At 34.5% G+C, this 23,063-nt stretch overlaps 1 protein-coding gene across 2 annotated transcripts in view; it reads right to left on the minus strand.

Annotated features, from left to right (window-relative positions):
- Positions 1 to 23,063, minus strand: part of BBS9 (Bardet-Biedl syndrome 9) — a 162,589-nt gene that overhangs the window by 65,513 nt on the left and 74,013 nt on the right. For both annotated transcript variants that reach the window (XM_081800297.1, XM_081800295.1), the window contains exons 3-5: positions 21,498 to 21,582; positions 12,566 to 12,749; positions 11,781 to 11,910 (exon numbers count right to left, since the gene is read on the minus strand). In XM_081800297.1, the coding sequence (XP_081656423.1) occupies positions 11,781 to 11,910; positions 12,566 to 12,749; positions 21,498 to 21,582 (399 nt within the window). The remainder of the gene's footprint in view (positions 1 to 11,780; positions 11,911 to 12,565; positions 12,750 to 21,497; positions 21,583 to 23,063) is intronic.

A 23,063-nucleotide genomic window follows, 5' to 3' on the forward strand; every position in this document is an offset into this window, starting at 1 on the left:
CCTGCTGGCTACAACTCTAGTGAACAACTGACTCCCCCACCCCCATATCCACTATGAAATTAACTCCCATATCCATCATGGGATAGAGAATCAGATCCAAAACACAAAGGCACTTTTCTGGGGTGCCTGGGTGGCTCAGTCATTAAGCATCTGCTTTGGCTCAGGTCGTGATGCACAAGTCCTGGGATCGAGCCCCGCATCGGGCTCCCTGTTTGGCGAGAAGCCTGCTTCTCCCTCTCCCACTCCCCCTGCTTGTGTTCCCTCTCTCGCTCTTGCTGTCTCTCTTTCAAATAAATAAATAAATATTATTTAAGAAAAAGGCACTTTTCCATAGAGATTATTTTCTTTGAGATTGAGAACTTCATTTTTAAGAGAAGTTCACAGTCTCAATGACAGTACGTCTAGAGAAAATTTTCAGTGGAAATACATGGTAATAAGAAGAATTCTACCATTAAAATATTTAATCTATAAAACAGAAAAATACAAACCCAACTAGCATTCTAAGCATAACTCCTTATCCTTGGCTATTCGGTGTTTCTAAAACCTCTGGCAAGAAAATTAAACAGATTTACTATGGAATGTAACAAAGTCAAATAATCTGGAACTGTAATTACTATTAAACTTTTCACAAGAATGGGGGATGCTGTGTTCTACATTATTACATAAAAAATAAAATAATAATGAAAACATGAGACCAAGCAAAATATTTCTAATTGTCATAAGGAGAGTTTTCTGAGGGTTATGACCCCAATGGACAAATAACGACAAAGATACGTCTTTTTAATTTATTGATAAGATGACTGCAAATCTTTTCCATGTAAATAAAACACTTAAAGTAGCAATACTGCAGTTCATAAAAGTAATAGCAAATCACAGGCAGTATGTCAGCTATGGGGTAACCCCATGGTGATAAGGGCATTACAAGCACAATTCTTGTTCAATCAATATGAAATCCAATCAATATAAAATCAGGGGGTCACCTCATGAGAGACCTTGACCTCACACAATGGAAATATATGCATGCAAGTAGTGATGACCATCAAAAATAATGCAATTCATTTTACTCCAAAAATGCGTTAATACAATTGACATAAACAAGTTGTCCAATTCATGGTTACTGAGGTATTAACTATAAGAGGAAGAAAACAAAATAGCAAATATAATCAATTTTGTTCTTCTCTTCCCCACAACTCCTTATTTAAGTTATAAACTATTATGTTGCATTAGCAGGCCCACCAGGCCCCAAGTGAAGCCCCCATTTTCTGGTAGGGGCTCTCTCACCCTATTTAACATTTGTGGTTAAAAACCCAATTATAACCTTATGCCACTTAAGTTACAATGGGTTTCTTTAAAACTGATTTGTCACTATTAGTACAGAGAAGAAAATGTTTTTTACTTTCCAAATAGAATGAAAATGCAAAACAAAACAGAACAAAACAAACAAACAAAATATATGGGAAGAAGACAGACTTCTCAAGAAAAAATAATGGTGAAAACACTGAAATTCAATAGTTAAAACACAGTAAAATGAGCTAAATAAACTTAATTTAATTACAACGCCAAAAGCATCAGTTACAACCAAAAACACAGTTTCTAAAAACCACCAAAACAATATAAATACTACATTATGATAGGGAGATGGGAAAGTTAGGAAAATAATCATATTAATGTCAAAACCCACTATGTCAAATTTCATGAAAGTATATAAATTCTTTCACTGAACTAGAATTCAGCTATAATGAGCATTGCACGAAGTAAGACCAAGTATTAACTGGGAAGGAGGATAGTGGGGTATCTAATTACTAAAGACAGTAATATTTTCTGTATAAAATCAAGAGCTCAGCCACCATTCAAGGATCGTATCTTTCTAAAAAGGCTGACATTTTATTTAAAATTTTTTTTTCCAAAACAACAAAACACTACACTTAGGTACAAAAGGTACTTAGAACTGGAAAAAAGCCAATTCCTCCAAAAGAGTCCCTAAATTCAGTACTATTCCAATCCAATTCCCAAACAGATTTTTCTCTGCAACTTAAAAATATGATCCTAAGGCTCTTCAGAAATATTCAATTCAATATGGCAACAGCCTTCAACGCAATCTCTCTAATACCTATCCAAAATCATAATGCGGGAACTGAAAAGAAACAAAGACACAGACATAAAAATCATTAGAAAAGGTGAGAAAGGGAGCAAGAGAGAGGAAAACAACCCCATAAATTGTAAATCCAGAATCTAAAAGAAATTTAGACTAGTTACCAGGTAGATGAAGCCAAAAATATAGTTTTAGCTCATGCCACACCCCAGCTTCACTTCATAAAGACCACCTGAACAAAGATAGGAAGATGTTTCACTCTTCTTCCCTAATCCTAATCCCTGACTCAATCTGATTGAGAAACCCAGGTTCTACAGAAACAATAAAACTATGAAGATATCTTTTTTTTTTTTTTTTTTTTTTTAAGATTTTACCTATTTGACAGAGAGAGAGACAGCGAGAGAGGGAACACAAGCAGGGGGAGCGGGAGAGGAAGAAGCAGGCTTCCTGCGGAGCGGGGAGCCCGATGTGGGGCTCAATCCCAGGACCCTGGGATCATGACCTGAGCCGAAGGCAGACGCTCAACGACTGAGCCACCCAGGCGCCCCTATGCAGATATCTTTTATTACTCAATTCTGACCTATGATGGAAGCAATATATTTTAACCTTACTCACCTGAACCTTTCTCAACTATTCCACTGCCCTTACCCCCTCTACACTACTCACCTAAATCCATACAGGGGTAACAAATTCTATAAAAACAACTGGCCATGTAAAGGACAGATATCAGTAGCAGCACATTACATGCTCAGAGATAGAGTCCCATAAACATGTTTCAAAATAAGACATACCTGGTAAAAGTGCATTATGGGAACTGTAGCTTGCCATGTACTACACCGGGTACTCATACCAAAGGTGCAGAAGGTGTGAGGCACGAGAAGGAGAAAGATACTGCCTCAGTAAACTAAAAAACTCTCCAATGGTACACACTAAAAAGAGCAAAACCAATGCCGTAAAAGCTCAAACCAATGATTAAGAACACAAAATTCAGACACTCTCCAAAAAACAGGAAAAAAAAAAAATGACACAGAGTGAAAATCATGAGGAAGAAGATGGCATATATAAGGAACAGAAAATAAACAGCCAACCAAAAGGTATTAGCTTCCCTGAAGAATGAAAACATCAAACAGATCTGAAAGGATAATCAAAGATGAAACATAAGGAAGCCTTCTTTAGCTGCCAAACAAATGGTTTAAACAGATTACATTCACTATATTCCCAACTAAATCAAGGAAAACAATATTAGACAAATATATGGCAGCAAATGTGACATTTACAGAAAAAATGAAAAACATTCTATAAGCAATCAGACATAAAGAACTAGTTACTCATAACAGAACAAAAATCAAGTTGGCCATAATTCTCTTGCCAACAACAATAAACATTAACTGATAAAGAAATAACTTCTAATCAAAAATGGCACAGCAAAAGTCCTCGAAACTCACCAAAAACAGCAGAAAGTATGACAATAACAACCACCACCCCCCCAAAAAAAGGGAAAGTTGAACAAGGGAATAACTACAATCACAATTAACAAATTTTGAGACACATCTGTTGCGCCAAACATTTTAAATTGTGGCCCACAATAAAATAGGATGCCAAGAGCTGGCACATGCTCCTCAGGCCTCAGGGAGAATAGAGGGTCAGGTCCAGGCTAGCATAAAAGGATCCAAAGGCATAGGTGGGATGCGGGACATGGAACATCAGAAAACCACAGTGGAAATAAAAGATGCATTTATCAATCAGTTAGCTTCCTAACCAATGAAGATAAGAAAACAAGCAGAAGCCACTAATTCTTAGCACCAAGGGCCTGTGACTGGGGGCCAAAGGGGACTCCTGTTAAACTGACCAGCCTCTTAAACACTGAAAACTGAGGAAAATGGGTCCCCAGGGCAAAGGAAAAAATAAACACAGTGAGAAGGTGAAAAGACTCAGGTGGTCTGAGCTCATTAGTCTCTCCCTTCACTTCCCACATGATTCTTCAACAAATTTCTATCACCATTTTTAAAATGAGTAATAAAATGAAGGGGGGGAAATCAGAGGGGAAGACGAACCATGAGAGACTATGGACTCTGAGAAACAAACTGAGGGTTCTAGAGGGGAGGGGGTGGGGGGATGGGTTAGCCTGGTGATGGGTAATAAGGAGGGCACATTCTGCATGGAGCACTGGGTGTTATACGCAAACAATGAATCATGGAACACTACATCAAAAACTAATGATGTAATGTATGGGGATTAACATAACAAAATAAAAAATAAAATAAGTAATAACTGCAGAGCAATTAACAGAGGACCCATGTGTAGAAATTGCAAATAAAGTAAAAGAGGTGAAAGAAAGACATGAAGGAAACAGGAACCTAAGCAAAAGGCAGAAAATGTCCACAGCAAGAACTTCCTGAGGAAACAAAAGGAGAAATCAGACAAATAGTTACCACTGTTATCAATGAATTATCAATATAATTTATTTAAAAAGCTCAAGCAAGGGGCACCTGGGTGGCTCAGTGGGTCAGGCGCCTGCCTTCGGCTCAGGTCAGGATCCCTGTGTCCTGGGATCAAGCCCCAGGTTGGGTTCCCTGCTCAGTAGGAAGTCTGCTTCTCCCTCTGCCTCTGCCCCTCCCCCAACTTGTGCTCTTTCTCTCTGTCTCTCTAATAAATAAAATCTTTTAAAAAAAGAAAAAGCTTAAACAAAAGCTATAGGGATGAAAGCCACAGTAAAAGCAATAACAAGAGAGGTGCCTGGGTGGCTCAGTCATTAAGCGTCTGCCTTCGGCTCAGGTCCTGATCCCAGGGTCCTGGGATCAAGCCCCATATGGAGCCCCACATCGAGCCCCACATCGAGCCCCACATCGGGCTCCCTGCTCAGTGGGAAGCCTGCTTCTTCTCCCTCTTTCACTCCCCCTGCTTGTATTCCCTCTCTCACTATGTCTCTATCTGCCAAATAAATAAATAAAAATTTTTTAAAAAGCAGTAACAAGATAAAATAAAAACAAACTCAAGAACATGATAGAGAGACATGGAAAAAAATCACACTAATCAAAATGGAAAGAAAAAATATATACAAATAATTAATGAATAGATGCTAGATTTGGAAGATGATGTAAGGCTAACATTTATAACAATGATATTAAGGGGGCGTATGGGGGTGGCTCAGTCGGTTGTCTGACTTTGGCTCAGGTCATGATCCTGGGATGCAGCCCTGCACAGGGCTCCCTCCTCAGGGGGAAGTCTGCTTCTACCTCTGCCCTTCCCCCTGCTCATGCTTGCATGCTCTCTCTCTCTCTCTCTCTCTCTCTCTCAAATAAATAAATAAATAAAATCTTCAAAAAAAACAATGATATTAAGAAAACTAAACTACTGGGTGTTAAATGCAACTGATGAATTATTGAACACTACATCTGAAACTAATGATATACTATAAGTTGACTAACTGAATTTAAATAAAAAAACAAAGAAATCTAAACTAGTAAAGCAGAACCGATACTCAAAGCTATAATGGAAGAATATTTTCCTGAAATGAATAAAAACTTGAATCTATGAATTCTCACCTTGTCCCAGAACAAACTGATGCAGAATTAATCAACTGTCAATAATGCTAGTTAATTTTATAGTTCTTTAAGGATTTAAAAACTAAATTAGGTATCAGACAGGCAAAAAAAAAATAATTCATTCAATAAGAAGTTTTACAAATAAATTTAAGTCAGCCTCAGACCTTTCCACAGCAACTGTCAACACCAAATGGAATGTCCAAAATTCTGAGGGAAGCTAAGAAAACCTTCAAGTATAACAGCAATAAACAACTCTCAAGAATGCAAGAAGACTTAGAGGCTTTCCTCAAAACTATTGGAGGATTAAATTCAACTAACCAAGAAGTGAATCAAGACAATTCAGGAACAATAAAACAAACTGGCGGTAAGCTTTGAGTCCATTTAGATATGGATAGGATGAAAGGACTGTGAAAACTGTGATTACTAAGATGTATGAAAATATTTTAAACTTTGACAAAATGGATAATAAGATACCAACAATAATAATTTGACAAAAAGAGAGGAAGAAGAAAGTGTAAGTATGCTGCTTTCCTTATCTTTAATAACAGAGACTCAACAGACACGGCCAAACACTGAAATGCAGCTTTAAAAAACTGGAAATATCTGTTGTAACAAATTACCAACATAAACTTATTGCTCAAAACAAGAAAAATTGAAAATAACAACCTTTAACCTCTTTTCTATTCTTGTTTAGAAGGGTCTTTTAGAAACTAAAATAAATTGCTGTGAATAAACATTTACATAAAATTCATTTATTCCTTCCATTTCATCTATTCCATTTGTCTGTTAGGATATAATAAAATAAATGTATATTTCAAAAGCATATGTGTCTGGGGTCGCCTGTCTGGCTCGATCGATAGAGCACACACCTCTTGATCAAGTCCCACAATGGGCATAGAGCTTACTTAAAAAAGTAATAATCAAATAAAATAAAAACTAAAAACATATTTTTCTGCTTTGGAAGTTTTATTCTATGCCTAAATTTGCATCTCTGTAGACAAAAATATCAGTTTCATGTTTAACAGGTGCTAACAAATGTTAAATCTGGATGGTAAGACTGAGATAACTTTGGTGGCAGTTTTTGTGTTTTGTTTTCTTACTTGCACTTTTAAATACTGCTTGAGTTTTAAATAGTGTAGCTCTACACTTTTTATAGAAATCACAAGATTATAATTTTCCACAAAAGTTATTTTTAAAAAAATAAAGGAGCAACATCAATAAAGTCTGAGGGGAAAATGTAACAATACATTTTTACCATAAAATATTAACACCCTATACTATTCCTGGGAACATTAAATTAGCCTATTAAGAGAGGAAGTGAAATTAATAAGTTAAAAAATTATAATTTGTGATATAAAAAGATTCACAACATTTAATAGATATAGAAAAATAACAAAAATTAGTATAGGTCTAGATAAAAAGTGAATACAAATTTTAAAACATTCTCAAAAAAAGGACTAGTATAGTTTAATAATAATTTATAGTTAATAGCTTATGTTACCGTAGCAAAGAACAAATGGCAACAAAGGCTGTGTGGGTGTGGGGGGTGATATGTGTGAGAACAAGCTCATGTGTACACCCATGCCTGTGTGTGGAGGTGGTACAGGGAGTGGGAAAACAGGGAAGGAGAAAGAAACAGTGTATTAAACCCTTTGCCTATCACAGGGAGAAAGATTCATTTCATTTTTGGATTATGGCAAAACTGAAAAGTAAATACTAATAGAAATAAAGAAAAGAGATATGTATGTGTACATACCATCCGATACATGGGAGATCCAAGGACAGAGAATCCCCAACTCACAAAGAGATAGAAAGCAAAGGAAATACTATTAAAAGTACAGAATATCATACAGATGAAAAATGACCAAATATATAGATTATAACAATTGTAAATGGGTAGATTAAAGGGAAATGATCTTCAAAATTGGTTTAAAAATCCAATCAAATTTTCTGTTTACAAACGATGCATCCAAAATAAAATTATAGGGTGCCTGAGTGGCTCAGTTTTAAGTCTGCCTTTGGCTCAGGTCATGATCCCAGGGTCCTGGGATCAAGTCCCACATCGGGCTCCCGGCTCAGCAGAAAGCCTGTTTCTCCCTCTCCCTCTCCTGCCTCTTTGCCTGCTTGTGCTCTCTCCCTCTGTCAAATAAATAAATAAAATCTTTAAAAAAAAAACAAAACAAAATAAAATTACAGATTAAAAAAAGTAGAGACAACAGCAAACTGAATTCAAAGCAAATAAAACAAAACAAAACAAAACAAAGAAACATTAAATGAGAAGACAAAAAAGGGTAATTTTATATTGATAAATTTTGTAAACTCACCAAAAAAGTAAAATATCATAGACATAAGCTGAATATACAGAACTAGACTATATAAACCAAAATGCTTAGCTATTCAACAACAAAATGACAGAAAAAATATACTAATGAAAGACTAACATTCCACTCCTGAGCTACAACAGATTAATAGGGGAATATACCAAAAAGAATGCAGAAATTCTAAAATCATAATTTATGCTCTACCTTAATTCCAGGAATATTTACAAATTTTATGTGTACCATTAAGCCACAAAGGAAATCCTTAAAAATACAGCATAGGAAAAAGTGTATATTTAGGTCCATGTTCCCTTTCTAAAAGCACACAAAAAAAGAAATGACAAATTAACAGCAAAAGTTAAAGTTAAAAAAAAAAATCACTCTAAAATTTGAAAATTCTCCTAATAAGTTTGTCTTCAAAGAAATAATAGCCTTCCATCTATGACTCTCAATTGTTCCATACTTTTAAAAAGGTATTTCAACTGAAAGCTCTTAGAAGATCTTTTCACCATTCCTCCCCCTGACATGCACAGATCACAATTATTTTTACATATTTACCAAGCATATACCATATATTCAGCTTTCTGGCTGATTATTCAGTGTAATATGCAAAAGTAGAAAGGTCCCTAACATTAAAGGAGAGTATGATTGAGTTGAGGAGTTAGAAAAATCAAACAGCAGTCACCAACAGAAGATAAATACAGAAATTCAGAGAAAGAGGAGACCAGAGGAGAGAGGGAAGACTTATTTATGTGACTTGAGTTAGGACTAGAAGATAAAAGAAATTGGAAAATCCAAAGAAGAAATGAGGAAAACATTCTGGTCAAGAACACTACATCGAAGAATGTTAAAGAATGAAATGGTTAAATACTGACGGTTATAGTAAGTTATTATAGTAGATATAGCCTAGGAAGAAAAACACTGAAGTACCAGACCAAATTGTTTATCCTAAAAAACGAGCTGCAGTTAAGATTTTAAAGCACAATGGCTGTGGTTGCCAGCTGAAGCAATGGAAAGGTTCTCATCACTTTGAACATCCATTCAAATAGACTTCCACTTTGAGGTATATTTCATATCTCTAGAGAGAATAACATTACGGATAAATGATGATCTTTATTTGCCGTTTGGGAAACTGACCACAGCAGAGCTAAGACACTGGCCAGGCTTCCACAGCTACTTCGTGCAATTAGAGGAAAACAATAATAGCTGAGATTTTAAAGAATATTATCACATTCGTGCTCTTCTTATTCTTTAAACTACAAACTATACACTTATATCACATTCCCATAGTTTAACACAAAAAATTAAAATAATTTAACTAAAAAAAAAAAAAATCTCTCTAATCAAGAATGCCGTTTACCCTGAAAAGAAAGAAGGAAACACAGACAGATTTAGAATTGGTTTATAATAAACAAGGTAAAGGACTTGGACTGCCAAGTAAATGGGAGTGGGAGGAAATAAAGCATCTTAGTTTCTGAGCAAAATGCTGTTATTAATTGCATCAACTTGATCCAAATCCAGTATTTCTTATTCACTGAAAAGAAACATATTAAAATAGCAGCAATTTCCTCTACAAATAAACACATTCAGCCAAGGAAGTTCAACCAAAAAAGTTTAACTCTAAAGGTAATAAAAAGCAGAAGCAAAATTATTTCACTGCTTCTAATTTCAAATGATAACTTCTAAACATAAATACACTATAGCTAAGTCAATAATAATCACTTTTAAAATTCTAATACAAATTACAATGAAATTCTTTCAGTCTAACTCTATACTTATATATGCTAAAGTACATAAAAATAAGAAAAATTTTCCAATGAATAATTAAAAGCTGTTGTTATATATTAATAAACTGTAGAAATCATTAATGGCAATATTTACATTTAATTGTTTATAATTATGATGTTGAAAAAGCTATGAGAAGAAATAGAAGTTTCACTTACAAATACCCAAGTTCAGAGGTGACAGACTACTTCTGAATATAAGCATCTTGATTCACACTACATGGAAATGTGGTTTTTTACTCCTAACAATTTCAGTTATTTCTGGACCCTTAACTCATAAGATGCATCTGAACTGAAACCATAAATTAACCATAAACATCTGCTCAGAAACTGTATCTTTGAGCTTCTCTGAGTACAGTTGACTCTTGAAATGTGTAAATAATATATGTGTAAAATAAGCATTTCAACTAAATGGTCTCAATAAGATCTTTCTATCCATCACTCTCCTCTGCCCCACATACACACAAAAACCACAATGAGCTTTTAGTATTTAAACCTATAAGCCAAGATGAGCCACATACCCATCAGTGTGGATCTGTCTTCTTACACCTGAGTTGTCACTTGGGAGGCCAAAGAGAAGAGCTCTTGGATGGATATATGGACTACTGCAAGAATTACTCTCCCAGAAGAGAAATACTTGACATTGCCCTGCTGGCAAGATGCTTTTCCTGTTCTAAATCCTTCTAAGTAAATCTGATTTAAAATGTCTGGTGAATCTAAGTGTTTGGTTGAACTTAAAAGACTATCTGGTAGATGTTGTAAAAGCCAATCTTAAAATTTTATATTTTTCTTCAGATACAAAATAACTACAATTTATGTTAAGTGCATAGCAATTATATGATGGTATTTTCTCATAAAACATGAGAAAACTTCTTTTTAAAATAGTCAATGTTTTCAAAATGGTGTTTCCATTTTTCCAATATTCAGGCTTCAGATTAACCATTAATGCAAATATGAATACCCTTCATTGAGCTTCAACAATATTACACATCCAATCTCTTAATTTGGGAGAATTAGTCATACTGATCAGATACTACAGGTGCCACTGAAGAATTCTACATTTGGTTTTTAAATTTCAATAAAATTATCTAAATAAGCAGAACTGACTAGATCTAGGGAATCTATAAAGCTTTAGAGAAAGTTGAGTTTCTAGGGGGATCTGGCTAGCTCAGTCAATGGAGCGTGCGACTCTTGGTCTCAGGGCTGTGAGTTCAAGCCCCACATTGAGTGTAGCGATTATTTAAAAATAAATTCTTTTTTAAAAAAAAGAAAGTTGTGTTTCTACATATTTACTGGGATTTTCAATTCCTAAACATAATCTGAGATGCTAAAGGTTAGTCAGGATCTTGCCTTCTATACTGACAACCAAAAAAAATTACACAGTTATGTCTCATTTCTCTTATTTTTGATAAATTTTGTAAATTTAAGGTATGGATTTTATCTTTCATTTTAAAAGCAAATTGGTCCTTTTTAAAATTTGAACTGTCTTAAATACATAATCATTAGCAATTCTGCACCACTTGACATAATAAGGTCCGAAACAAGTTTTGATGTGTAATAGTCTCAGTCTAATAGTAACTGATCTCTAAATGGAACCCATCAAATGCTTGAAGAAATCCTTTCCTATTTTAAAAAAAAATAATCTACCAGGTAAGCCATTTTCTTTAAATCTTTAATTTACAAAAGATATCTCACTAGAGATACTAAATAAAAATGATTGAGGGGATTAAGGAGTGCACTTGTCATGATGAGCACTGGGTGATGTATGGAATTGTTGAATCAATATATTGTTCACCTGAAACTAATATAACACTTTATCTTAACTATCTGGGAATTAAAATAAAATAAAAATGATTGATGAAGCCTAAGTAAGGCCTTTTTATATCCTTTTCCAATAAAAGTTATATTTTAAATTATTTCCATTGTTGACATTCAGACTACAATGTCACCTGTCATTCCTAGTAAAATCACTTGCTATTGTTTCATAAAACTTCTACAGAATTCCTAGACTAAGATCCTAAAAAAAAGTTAAATCACTTACTGTAAACAGCCCACTCTTACTGCTACAGGAATATGGGGAAGCTGAGTAGCCCACTTGAGTGTCACATCCTGATAAATATGCAACATGTTATTATGGTTTCCAATCAAAGTATTTGTTGTTCCTTCAGAAACTGTATGTTGAATATAGAAAAGAGGATAATAAGAAAACAGTTATTTGCAATAGTATATCACTTTTAAGGGATTTATGATACAAACTAATTCTAATGTCTTAATGGAAAAGCATAAATAAGGTATTTATTTTAAGTAATAAAATAGTATTTTTCAACTTCAAGCACCAATATCAAAAATTAAAAAAATAATTTTACAGACTTGGGAACTATAAGTAGATAGCAGCCAACATTTTTGCATTTTATCAAGAAAGCATGAATTTCATTAATATTTAACACAATGAGCTAATGGTTTTTACTGGGCACTGGCTACAGATAAGTCATTCCATTAGGCATTACTATGCTCCTTTCCGCTTATAAAAGAATCTGGTGTTCTTTTGCAAACATCTTGAACTGCCACTTTTTGGAAAGCATAAATGTATATCTGAGGCCAATTCTCCAAGACATTCTATGCAAAGTAAAATGACTGACAAAACCAAATGTGTGCTTTATATCAAATGTGTATTCAAACTTTGAAAGTTAAAATTTCCATTACATGTTCTATATAAAACTATTTTCTTAGATGTTTAAAATATATGCGTGTGAATTTGGCTTTTCCTGATGTATATAACATAGCCTTGACATATGGAAAAGATAAAAGAAAAATCCTTCTACACACCTGAGCAATACGGGAGAAAACAACTTGGGCTACAATCAAGTTTCTTCATGAATCGAATCTGTCCATTATCCTTAAGGCAAAAAAAGTTTCTTTCACCAAGAACAAAAACAGAAGATGCTGACTGATTGAAAGAGACAATACATATATCAAGTGCTTGCTCTCCAATATTTAGAGTCCAATCCACCTACAAAAGAAAACCTAAAATCAATTTAGTTGCTAAAAACAAAGCATTTCAGTCACTTTCAGATCAATACAATTAAAAAACTGTTTTACAACAAAGCAGACATAAAGATTGGCTGTCTTCATTCACTTTTTTTTTTTTTGCAATGACCGTATTTCTGATATTTTATACACTCTAGTACATTTTGTGCCATCTTTTACCAGATGATATAAGCTCTTCAGTGGTTCAAAATTACTCATAAATTTGGGAAATGGGGCAGGAAAAAAGAATACTCATATAAATTTAACCAAGGAGGTATAAGACCTGTACAATAAAACTATAAAATGTTGATAAAGAAACTGAAAAACACTAATAAATGGAAAGATATGCCGGGTACATCAATTAGAAAAATTACTATTATTAAAATGACCATTCACCCAAAGTGATCTACAGATTCAAATTCCTATCAAAGTTCCAATGGCATTTTTCACAGAAATATAACAAAAATCCTAAAATTCATACGGAACCACAAAAGACTCCAAATAGCCAAACCAATCGAGCAAAAAGAACAAAGCTGGAAGCATCAAATTACATGATTTTAAGTACACTATAAAGCTATACGTAGCAAAACAGCACACTGCTGGCATTAAAAAACAAAAACAAACCAAAAAAAGCAACCTAGACCAATGGAATAGAAAAGAGCCGAGAAATAAATGCATTTACAGTCAATTGATCCTCAACAAAGGTATCAAGAACATACAATAAAGACAGTCTCTTTAACAAATGGTGATGGGAAAACTTAATATCCACATGCAGAGGAGTGAAATTGGACCCCTATCTCATACCATATCCAAAAGTCAACTCAGAATTGGTTAAAGACTTAAACAAAAGACCTGAATCTGTAAAACTATTAGAAAAAAAATAAGGAAAAGCTTTTTGTCATTGGTTTGGGCAATGATTTTTCAGATATGACCTCAAAAGCACAGGCAACAACAGTAAAAATAGACAAAAGGGGTTGCATCAAACTAAGAAGTTCCTGCACAGCAAAGGAAACAATTAACAGAGTAAAGAGACAATCTAGGGATGGGAGAAAATACTTGCAAACCATCTACCCAATAAGGGGTTAATACTAAACATACATAAGGAGCTAGACAACTCAATAGCAAGAAAATTGCCTGATTTAAAAATAAGCAAAAGAATTGAACAGATATTTCTCAAAAGATATACAAATGGCCAACGGGTATATGAAAAAATGCTCAACATCACTAAATCATCAGGGAAATGCAAATCAAAACCACAATGACATATCACCTCACACCTGTTAGAATGGCTATTATTTTTTTTTAAAGATTTTATTTATTTATTTGAGAGAGAGAGAATGAGAGACAGAGAGCACGAGAGGGTTAGAGGGAGAAGCAGACCCCTTGCTGAGCAGAGAGCCCGATGCGGGATTCGATCCCGGGACTCCAGGATCATGACCTGAGCCGAAGGCAGTCGTTTAACCAACTGAGCCACCCAGGCGCCCCAGAATGGCTATTATTAAAAAGACAAGAGATAAGTGTTGGCAAGGATATAGCGAAAAGGGACTCCTCATGCAACTGTTGGTGGGAAGGCAAACTAGTACGGCTACTGTGGAAAATGGTAGGGAGGTTTCTCAAAAAATGAAAAAATAGAATGACCATATGATCCAGCAATCATACTTCTGGGCATATATTCAAAGGAAGTGAAAACAGGATATCAAAGAGATATCTACATTCCCATGTTCACTGCAGCATTATTTGCAATAGCCAAGATATGGAATCAACTGAAATGTCCATTGATGGATAAATGAATAAAGAAAAATGAGATATTATATAGAATATATATACTATATAATGTGTATAATATAATGGAATATTATTCAGCCTTTAAAAAGAAGGAAATCCTGCCATTTGTGACAACATGGATGAACGTAGAGGGCATTATGCTAACTAAGTGAAATAAGCCAGGCACAGAAAAACAAACACTGCATGATCTCACTTATATGTGGGATCTAAAAAAGGTAAACATATATAAGCAGAGAGTGGGATGGTGGTTGCCAGGGTCTGGGGGAAGATGGAAATGAGAAGATGCTGGCCAATGGGTAAGAAGTTTCAGTTACACAGAATTAATAAATTCTGGAGACTTGATGTCTGGTGACTATAGTTATAATACTGTACTGTATAGTACATATACTTGAAATTTGTTAAGATAGATCTTAAATGTTAACATAAAAAAAGGTAACTATGTGAGGTGATAGATTTGTTAATCAGCTTAATTATGGTAATCATTGCACAATGTATTTATATATCAATAGATGTAGTTTACCATAAGTTTATACAATTTTTATTTGTCAATTATACCTCCATAAACCTGGAGGGGGGGGAAAAAGGCAGGTAGCGAATTGGTTGAGAGAATGCCCTATGCAAAGTGAACCACCTATACAAAGATCTTAAGACAGAAAAGGAAGGATCATGACTTGTTCAAAAAATACGTATATACACATAAAGAAGTTATCTGCTTCACTGAAGAATTTCCCTAAGAGAAATTTCCATATTGTGTTTACTTTGCAAATCAAATTTAATAATCACTAAAACCTAACCAATATTGTTGTAACTATAATATTTTAATATAAAGACAATTTAAAAATGTATCAATATGTATATACAGAGCAGTCATCAAGCTGTCCCAGGAATACAGACAGGATCCTCTATGCCTCAAGAGCTACTCGAGGGTAACTCCGTATCTCTGGAACATGGTCAGTGTTTAAGAAATGCTTCTTAAAACAAGGAAGGAAGGAAAAAAAAAAAAGAAGAAAAAATAAAAATAAAAATAAAAAAATAAAACAAGGAAGGAATGAATGTAATGAAGATGCTTCTCAGAATTCAGCCCCCAATCAATATTTTTAAATTAAAAAAAAAAAAACAGAAAAGAGGAAAGACATGGGCTGACATATACAGACATATACTGTATTCAGACAGCAATGACAGTGAGATGGCTCCACAAAAGCATCGGGACAAAGAGGAAATAAGACTGCCCTCAAAGTTAGGCTCTAATCAACAAATAATGGATCAAAGAAGAGATATGAAAACTCACACTAAAGATACAAATTTCTGACCATCAAGATATGACTTAGATATTTATCTACTTCAGGTATTAAAATATCTGAAGAAGGTATGAAATCCAAATGCGGCTGGACAGAAGAACAAATATTATTGGTGTGTATATAAAAACAACTTGAAGGAGGAAGACAGCATAGTGAATATAGGTGAATGATCGATTATCTTAATCTGAATCAGGATTCAACACTAAGAAATTATTCAATTGGGGCGCCTGGGTGGCTCAGTCGTTAAGCGTCTGCCTTCGGCTCAGGTCATGATCCCAGAGTCCTGGGATCGAGCCCCGCATCGGGCTCCCTGCTCTGCGGGAAGCCTGCTTCTCCCTCTCCCATTCCCCCTGCTTGTGTTCCCTCTCTCGCTGTGTCTCTCTCTGCCAAATAAATAAAATCTTTAAAAAAAAAAAAAAAAAGAAATTATTCAATTACCATTAAGTTCAAGGGTAGCTGACCTATATGAAAAGATTCCATGGTACACAAAACATAAATGTCAGTCCCATGAGTCACATTTCTCCTTACATTTTAATAGGCCATCATTCTAGCATTAAATATCACCGTTAGGGCGCCTGGGTGGCTCAGTTGGTTAAGTTTCCGACTTCTGATTTCGGCCCAGGTCATGATCTCAGAGTCATGAGATGGAGCCTTACATCAGGCTCCATGCTGGGACTGGAGCCTACTTAAGATTCTCTCTCTCCCTCTCCTTTTGCCCCTCCCCCCTTCTCTCCATCTCAAAGAAAGAAAGATCACTGTCTATAACTTGGGCTGATATGTCCCTGACAATTCATTCAGAATGGATAAGCAAACCAAGTTTCTGATGCTGCAGGCTGAGATCCAGCCAGTAAACACTTTTAATTCACTAGGCACTGAGTACCACTCTCTGTGACCTCCCCTTAGGGAAATATACCACATTCTAAATTAATGTGTCTCAAAAAACACAGAAGTTTACTAAGAATAATAATTTTAAAATTCTTCCACTTCCAGCCAAGACAGAGTAATAGGAAAGACTTTACCATCCCACCTGAAACAATACAACGTGGACAAAACATATGAAACAACAGTTTACAAGGCACTGAATATCAGACAACAAAGGACAGCAATCCCTTGAGAACAAAACAAATGAGGTGAGTGGTTTGACTGCTCTATCCGTGGGACAGTTTTCAGGCCATGGCCCCAGGAGGAGGAACCAAGGCAAGGCCCAGCAAACTCCCTGAATTGAGGAAATGAACACTGGGAGTTCAGAGAAAGCAAAGCAGATGAGCACAGACAGCATGCCAAAAGGGAGAGAGCAGCACAGGGACAGAACTTTTGACATCTGTAAGGAATCCTCTCAAATATTCATCTGAGTACTTATCAGCACATTCATGTAAGGAAACGACCCAAAGCCAGGGCAAGAACCACCCAAAAGGATTAGAGGTAACAGTGCCCAGCATTCATACCACCTGGAATACAGCCTGTGCCTGCCAGCAGATTAGAACACCTCATAATTCAAAGGAAGCTGAGTAGAGCACTCAGAAGGGTCTTATCTCAGGAGTGGGGAATAAGCAGCCTCAGGATGAGTGCTGCTCTGGTCCTAGCTAACAATCCAAAAGGATCAAGCTGCCCAAGTACCATAACTACATCCCAGGCCTAAGCTCAAGAACAGTTATAGGAATACAAAAATATCTGGCACCCAAAAGTAAAATGACTATATCTGGCATCTAATAAAAAATCAGCAGACATGTAAAGAAACAAGAAAATATGATTCGCAAAGAAGAGATAAATAAGTCAACTGAAACTAGACTCAAAACTGATGCAAGTGTTAGAAAACAAGGACATTAAAACAAATTTTATCAGTGTATTCTATATCTTCAAAAAGTTATGTAGAGACACAGAAGATATAACAGAAAAAGAAACCAAATTGAACTTGTAAAGATGAAAACCATGAGAATTAACACCAGATTAGACATTACAGAAAAAAGATTAGTAATCTTGAAAACATAGCAAAACAAAATAGAAAAAAAATGTTTTTAATGAAAATAAAATCTGTGAGCTGTGAGATAACTTTAAGTAGGCTAATGTATGTGTAACTGGAGTCCCCAGAGGAGAGAAGAAAGATGGAACATTAAAAAAAAAAAAAGTTTGAAGAATTAAGAGTCAAAAATTTTCTAATTTTCATGAAAACTATAAATTCACAAATGCAAGAAGCTCAACAAATTCTAAGCACAAAATAAAGAAAACTACACAAAGCCACATGATAGTCTAATTGCTTAAAAAAAGTGATAAGAGAAAATCAGAACAGCAGCCAGAGGAAAAAAGATACTATGAAGAGAGGAACAAAGATAAGAATGTAGGCAGATTTCTCATGAGAAACAATGGGAGCAAGAAGAGAGTGGAGCAACCTCTTAAAATGCCAGGGAGGGAAAAAAATCTGTCAAACTAAAACCTTATACCCAAAGAATATATTTTCAAACACAAAGGCAAAAAAAAATCTTGGAGACATAGAAAAACTGAAAGAATTCATCACCAGTGGACTCGCACTGAAAGAAATGTGATAGCAAGTCCTTCAGGAGGAAGAAAAATGACACCACATGGAAATACAGTTTACACAAATTAATGAAAAGTACCAGAAATGGTAACTATATGGGTAAATACATATTTTTATTATCATTTAAATCACATTAAAAGATACTGACCATTTAAACAAAAATGGTAACAATGTAATATGGAGTTTATAGTGTATGTAAAAATATAGCATATGACAATAACACAAAGGCTAAGAAACAGAAGTATGGTCCTTATATGTGAAATAGTATATCACTGAGAGTAGATCATGATAAGTTAAATACTGTAAACTCTAAAAGAACTCCTAAAATAACAAAACAAAGAGTTATGACTAATAAGCCAACAAAGATAAAATGGATCATACAAAATACTGAATAACTCTAAAAGAAAGCAGAAAAACAAGAAAATGGAAACAAAGAACAGAAGGGACAAACAGAAATCAAATGGCCACATGACAAATTTAAACCTATCCATACTAATAATTACATGAAATGTGAATGGTCTAAAAAACAAATTAGAAGGCAGAGCATATCGTACTAAACAAAAAAGCAAGACCCAACTATGTGCTGCTTACAAGAAATGCATTTTCACTACAAAGACACAAATTGGATAAAAGTAAAAAGATGGAAACAGATATATCAGAGTAACACTCATCAAAAGAAGAATGTTACCAGAGCAAAAAGATAAAGAGGGTTACTTGATAATGAAAAGGGTATATGTTCATTATAAGACATAACAATCTTAAATGTTTATATACCTAATAAAAGAATTTCAAAATACATGAAGCAAAAAACTGACAAAATTTCAAGGAGAAACAGACAATCCACAGTCAGATTTCAATACCCCTCCCTGAATAAATGACAGAAGTTAGTAAAAAAAAAAAAAAACTAATAAGGACATAGAAGATCTGAACAATGCTATCATCCAATCTAACTGACATTTACAGGACACCCAAGAACAGCTAAAAAAAAAAATGGACATTCTTTTCAGGTGCTCAGTGAAGATTTACCAAGATAGACCATATTCTAGGCCATAAAAATCTCAATAAATCTGAAAGAATTCAGAGTCATACAAAGTATTTCCCTGACCACAAAAGAATTAAATTAGAAATCAACAAATAGTTAAGAGGTAACTCTGAGTAACATAGGCAGCTTTTAACTGCTTTCCCACAACTACCTTATTAAAAGCATTCCCCTGGATAAATTTTGTTTCTCTGCAATAGACTTAATGTTCCATGGCATCAGAGTCCTGCCAAGTGACTGTGGTGTAACGAAAGGAAGTTTTACTGTTATTTCTTACTCGACTAATTAATTAAAGGAGAATGGGAAAATCACTCAACTGTAATTGTCTTCAGAATACATCCTCAGTGTAAGGTACAGAGTAGTATCAATAAACATTTACAATTAATAAGTAAGGGGTATTCCAGACTAAATAAAAAATATGTGCAGAAGCCTTGAATCAAGAACAGCCATGGAAAATCTGGAACAATGAGAAGCCCATGTGGCTGGAGTGCAGAATATAAGGGACAAATGGAAGAAAACCACTATTGAGGAGGAGGTCAAGGACAATTTGACTACCATTATCAACGTCATCTTCATCATCTAGACATTTTGCTAAGTGCTATAGATAAATAAATATATATATGTATATATATATATATTTCTAATGGCAACATTGTAAAATAGGTATTATCACCATTTTGCAACTGAGAAAACTGAGATTTAGCAAGGTCAACAAACTGGCTCAAACTTGCTCAAAATTAGTAGTAAGTATAGCTCTCAAGATCTGACTCCAAGGAGCACCTGGGTGGCTTAGTTGCTTAAGCATCCGACTCTTGGTTTCAGCTCACGTCGTGATGTCATGAGTTGTGAGATCGAGCCCCAGCCCCTCATCGGCTCTGCAGTTGGCGGAGAGTCTGCTTGAGGATTTTCTCCCTCTGCCCCGCCCCCTACTCACGAGTGCTCTCTCTTTCTCTCTCTCGAAAATAAATAAACCCTAAAAAAAAGTCTGACCTCCAAGTCTATGCTTTAACCATTATCAGTATGGTGCCTCCAAATTCTGTGAAAAAGTATGTCATATTTGTATTTGTTGCGCTCTTTCAATTTTTACTATTATTAAGAAAATATGTTTTCATCTCATTCTTGGCTCTTTTCAAGTTAGCCTTCCTTCCTACCTTAATTTCTATATCCTAATACAAAAAATTGGTTTTCTTGGGGTGCCTGGGTGGCTCAGTCATTAAGCGTCTGCCTTCGGCTCAGGTCATGATCCCAGAGTCCTGGGATCAAGCCCCGCATCGGGCTCCCTACTCTGCGGGAAGCCTGCTTCTCCCTCTCCCACTCCCCCTGCTTGTGTTCCCTCTCTCGCTGTGTCTCTCTCTGTCAAAAAATAAATAAAATCTTTAAAAAAAAAAAAATTGGTTTTCTCTAATATTCTTCCTTCCTTGGTATTCTAAATTCCACATTATTTCCTCATATGGTTTCTTAAGTATGTGTCCATCTCAAATACACTTTACTATTTCCATTATAATCTTCAATTCCTTCTGTTTTTTCCTGTCTATGGAGGTTCTCAGGATAAAGAGTTCACAACCATCATCTATTTCCTAATTTTCATTAAACAGAGAATTTATCATTTACAACTTTTCTTCAAACTACTTTTCAAATTACCAAACTTCCACCTTTGTCTTTGAGCCAATTTTATCTTTGTGGGCTATGAATTTTTATCTTTTGCTTATATATTTAACCACATGCCTACTCGTAACAGTATTTTTGCTTATTAAAGGTTTTTCTTTTTTAATTTTTTCTTTTTGCTATGTTGTCTTATAATCACTTCAGTTAAAAGTGACCTCATCTGCACATTTATAATTCTAGTGGTGCAACTCTATGATCTAATAAATTATAACAGGACCAGACATGTGTCTCCATTGCTCAATAATAGCCAACTAAATTTTTGCCCATTGATAGAATCATAACATAGAAAAGAAAAATAGCTAAAATAAATATCTTTTAAAACTTTCTTCCCAGGAATCTTTATTCTGGAAAAAAAAATTGGTGGCTAAATATGACATTACTGAAATTCTTATATATTAAAAAAGGCCTTACAACAAGTCTTTTCCCAGAACCAAGTTTTTGTTGTTCAGTCTCCTGTCTTTTATCTGCATCCGTTGCAAAAGCAAGTACTTGGTACCTGTTTGAAAGATATGAATAATTATAAGTGATTTTATAGTTAAAAAGTATAAATTACTTTAAACTTTAAAATCACATAACTATAAACTTATGAATTACATTTTTCTTGGTTTTAAAAACTGTAAAATTTAAGACTGAATTCTTATTGAATGACACTGTGACATGAAACTATGTAAAACTGTCATGAAAGAAATTATAACCATGTCCCAAAATTCCATATTGGGAAAATAGCTCTGCCTACTATCAAAGCATTTCCATTAGAATTTTATATGACAAACAACAATATTCAAGAAAGATCCAGCACCAAAACACCACATAGAAAAAAACATAAATAATGCAAAGCAGCCAGATGTAGTAGAAACTGTTAACAGATATTCTATGACACCCAGAAGACCAGTTTAGTCCCCAGATAAACCACTTACTAGTTAGCAAACTAATCACTGTGTCTTATCTTTCCCACCTACAACATGGGAATAATAATCTCTACCTCAAACATGGTTAAAAGAATTTAAAAATAATGTAATGCCTAGTATAGTATCTGGCATATATTAGGTGCCCAATAGATCAACAAACAGACACAGATTTACATATAAATAGAGATCAATCACCTAGTAGTTTATCTGGTATATAATAAGTTCTCAATAAGGTGCATTATGTACATTATGACTTTCTATAAGTGTTTGATAGCTTTTATTTCATTAGTAACCTTTAGCTTAAATCATTCTTTAAAACAATTCACAAATATCATTCAATCCTGAAATGATTAACTTAGCCAATAAAATTTAAATTCTCTTATTTCCCATTAATTAATGATATATTGTTAAAGTAATAATCCTACTCTGAATGAAGAAACTTCAGACTCATAAATTCCTTTCTTTCCTATTGAATCAAAACTCTTGCATTGTTCTTCCATAGCTAAAAGGAAAATCAGTAGATATATTTGGACATCTCATATTGTCTAAGAGAAAGATATCTGAAAGTGTAAAAATCAATGACCTGAATGAATAAAAGCAATGTGGAATACCTAAATAAGCACTAAAATGTACACTGGTATTCAAATGTCATATACCAACTCTTAAAACTATCTCAATCAGGAATACTTGGTAAAAAAAAAAAAATGCCTTTAATTGCAGTTGGATGCAAAATGACTAAGAATTAAGATAGACTTAGCAAGGTATTCACGAAAATCAGTCTTACGGTTAAAATGGAAGCTGAATGTATATGAATTTCATCAATTCAATAAACATATAGTAGCGATCTAATACATCTAATATATCTAAGAGTGCTCTGTGCTAATAATAGGAGGTATGCACATGGTTCCTAGGGAACATGGTGGCAGAAACAAGTAATTGAGATGGAGATATATGTTTTAGTATAGGTTCAGGAGGAGAAAGCCAGGTTTTAAAGAATGAGTGAACACTCATCATGCTGGTAAAGAGGTAAAGGCATTATGGCAAGGCCAACAGCACATGAAAAGGCAAG

The sequence above is a fragment of the Leptonychotes weddellii genome, chromosome 12 (assembly GCF_054177405.1).
Source record: "Leptonychotes weddellii isolate Sample4059 chromosome 12, ASM5417740v2, whole genome shotgun sequence".
Classification (NCBI taxonomy): Eukaryota; Metazoa; Chordata; class Mammalia; order Carnivora; family Phocidae; genus Leptonychotes; species Leptonychotes weddellii.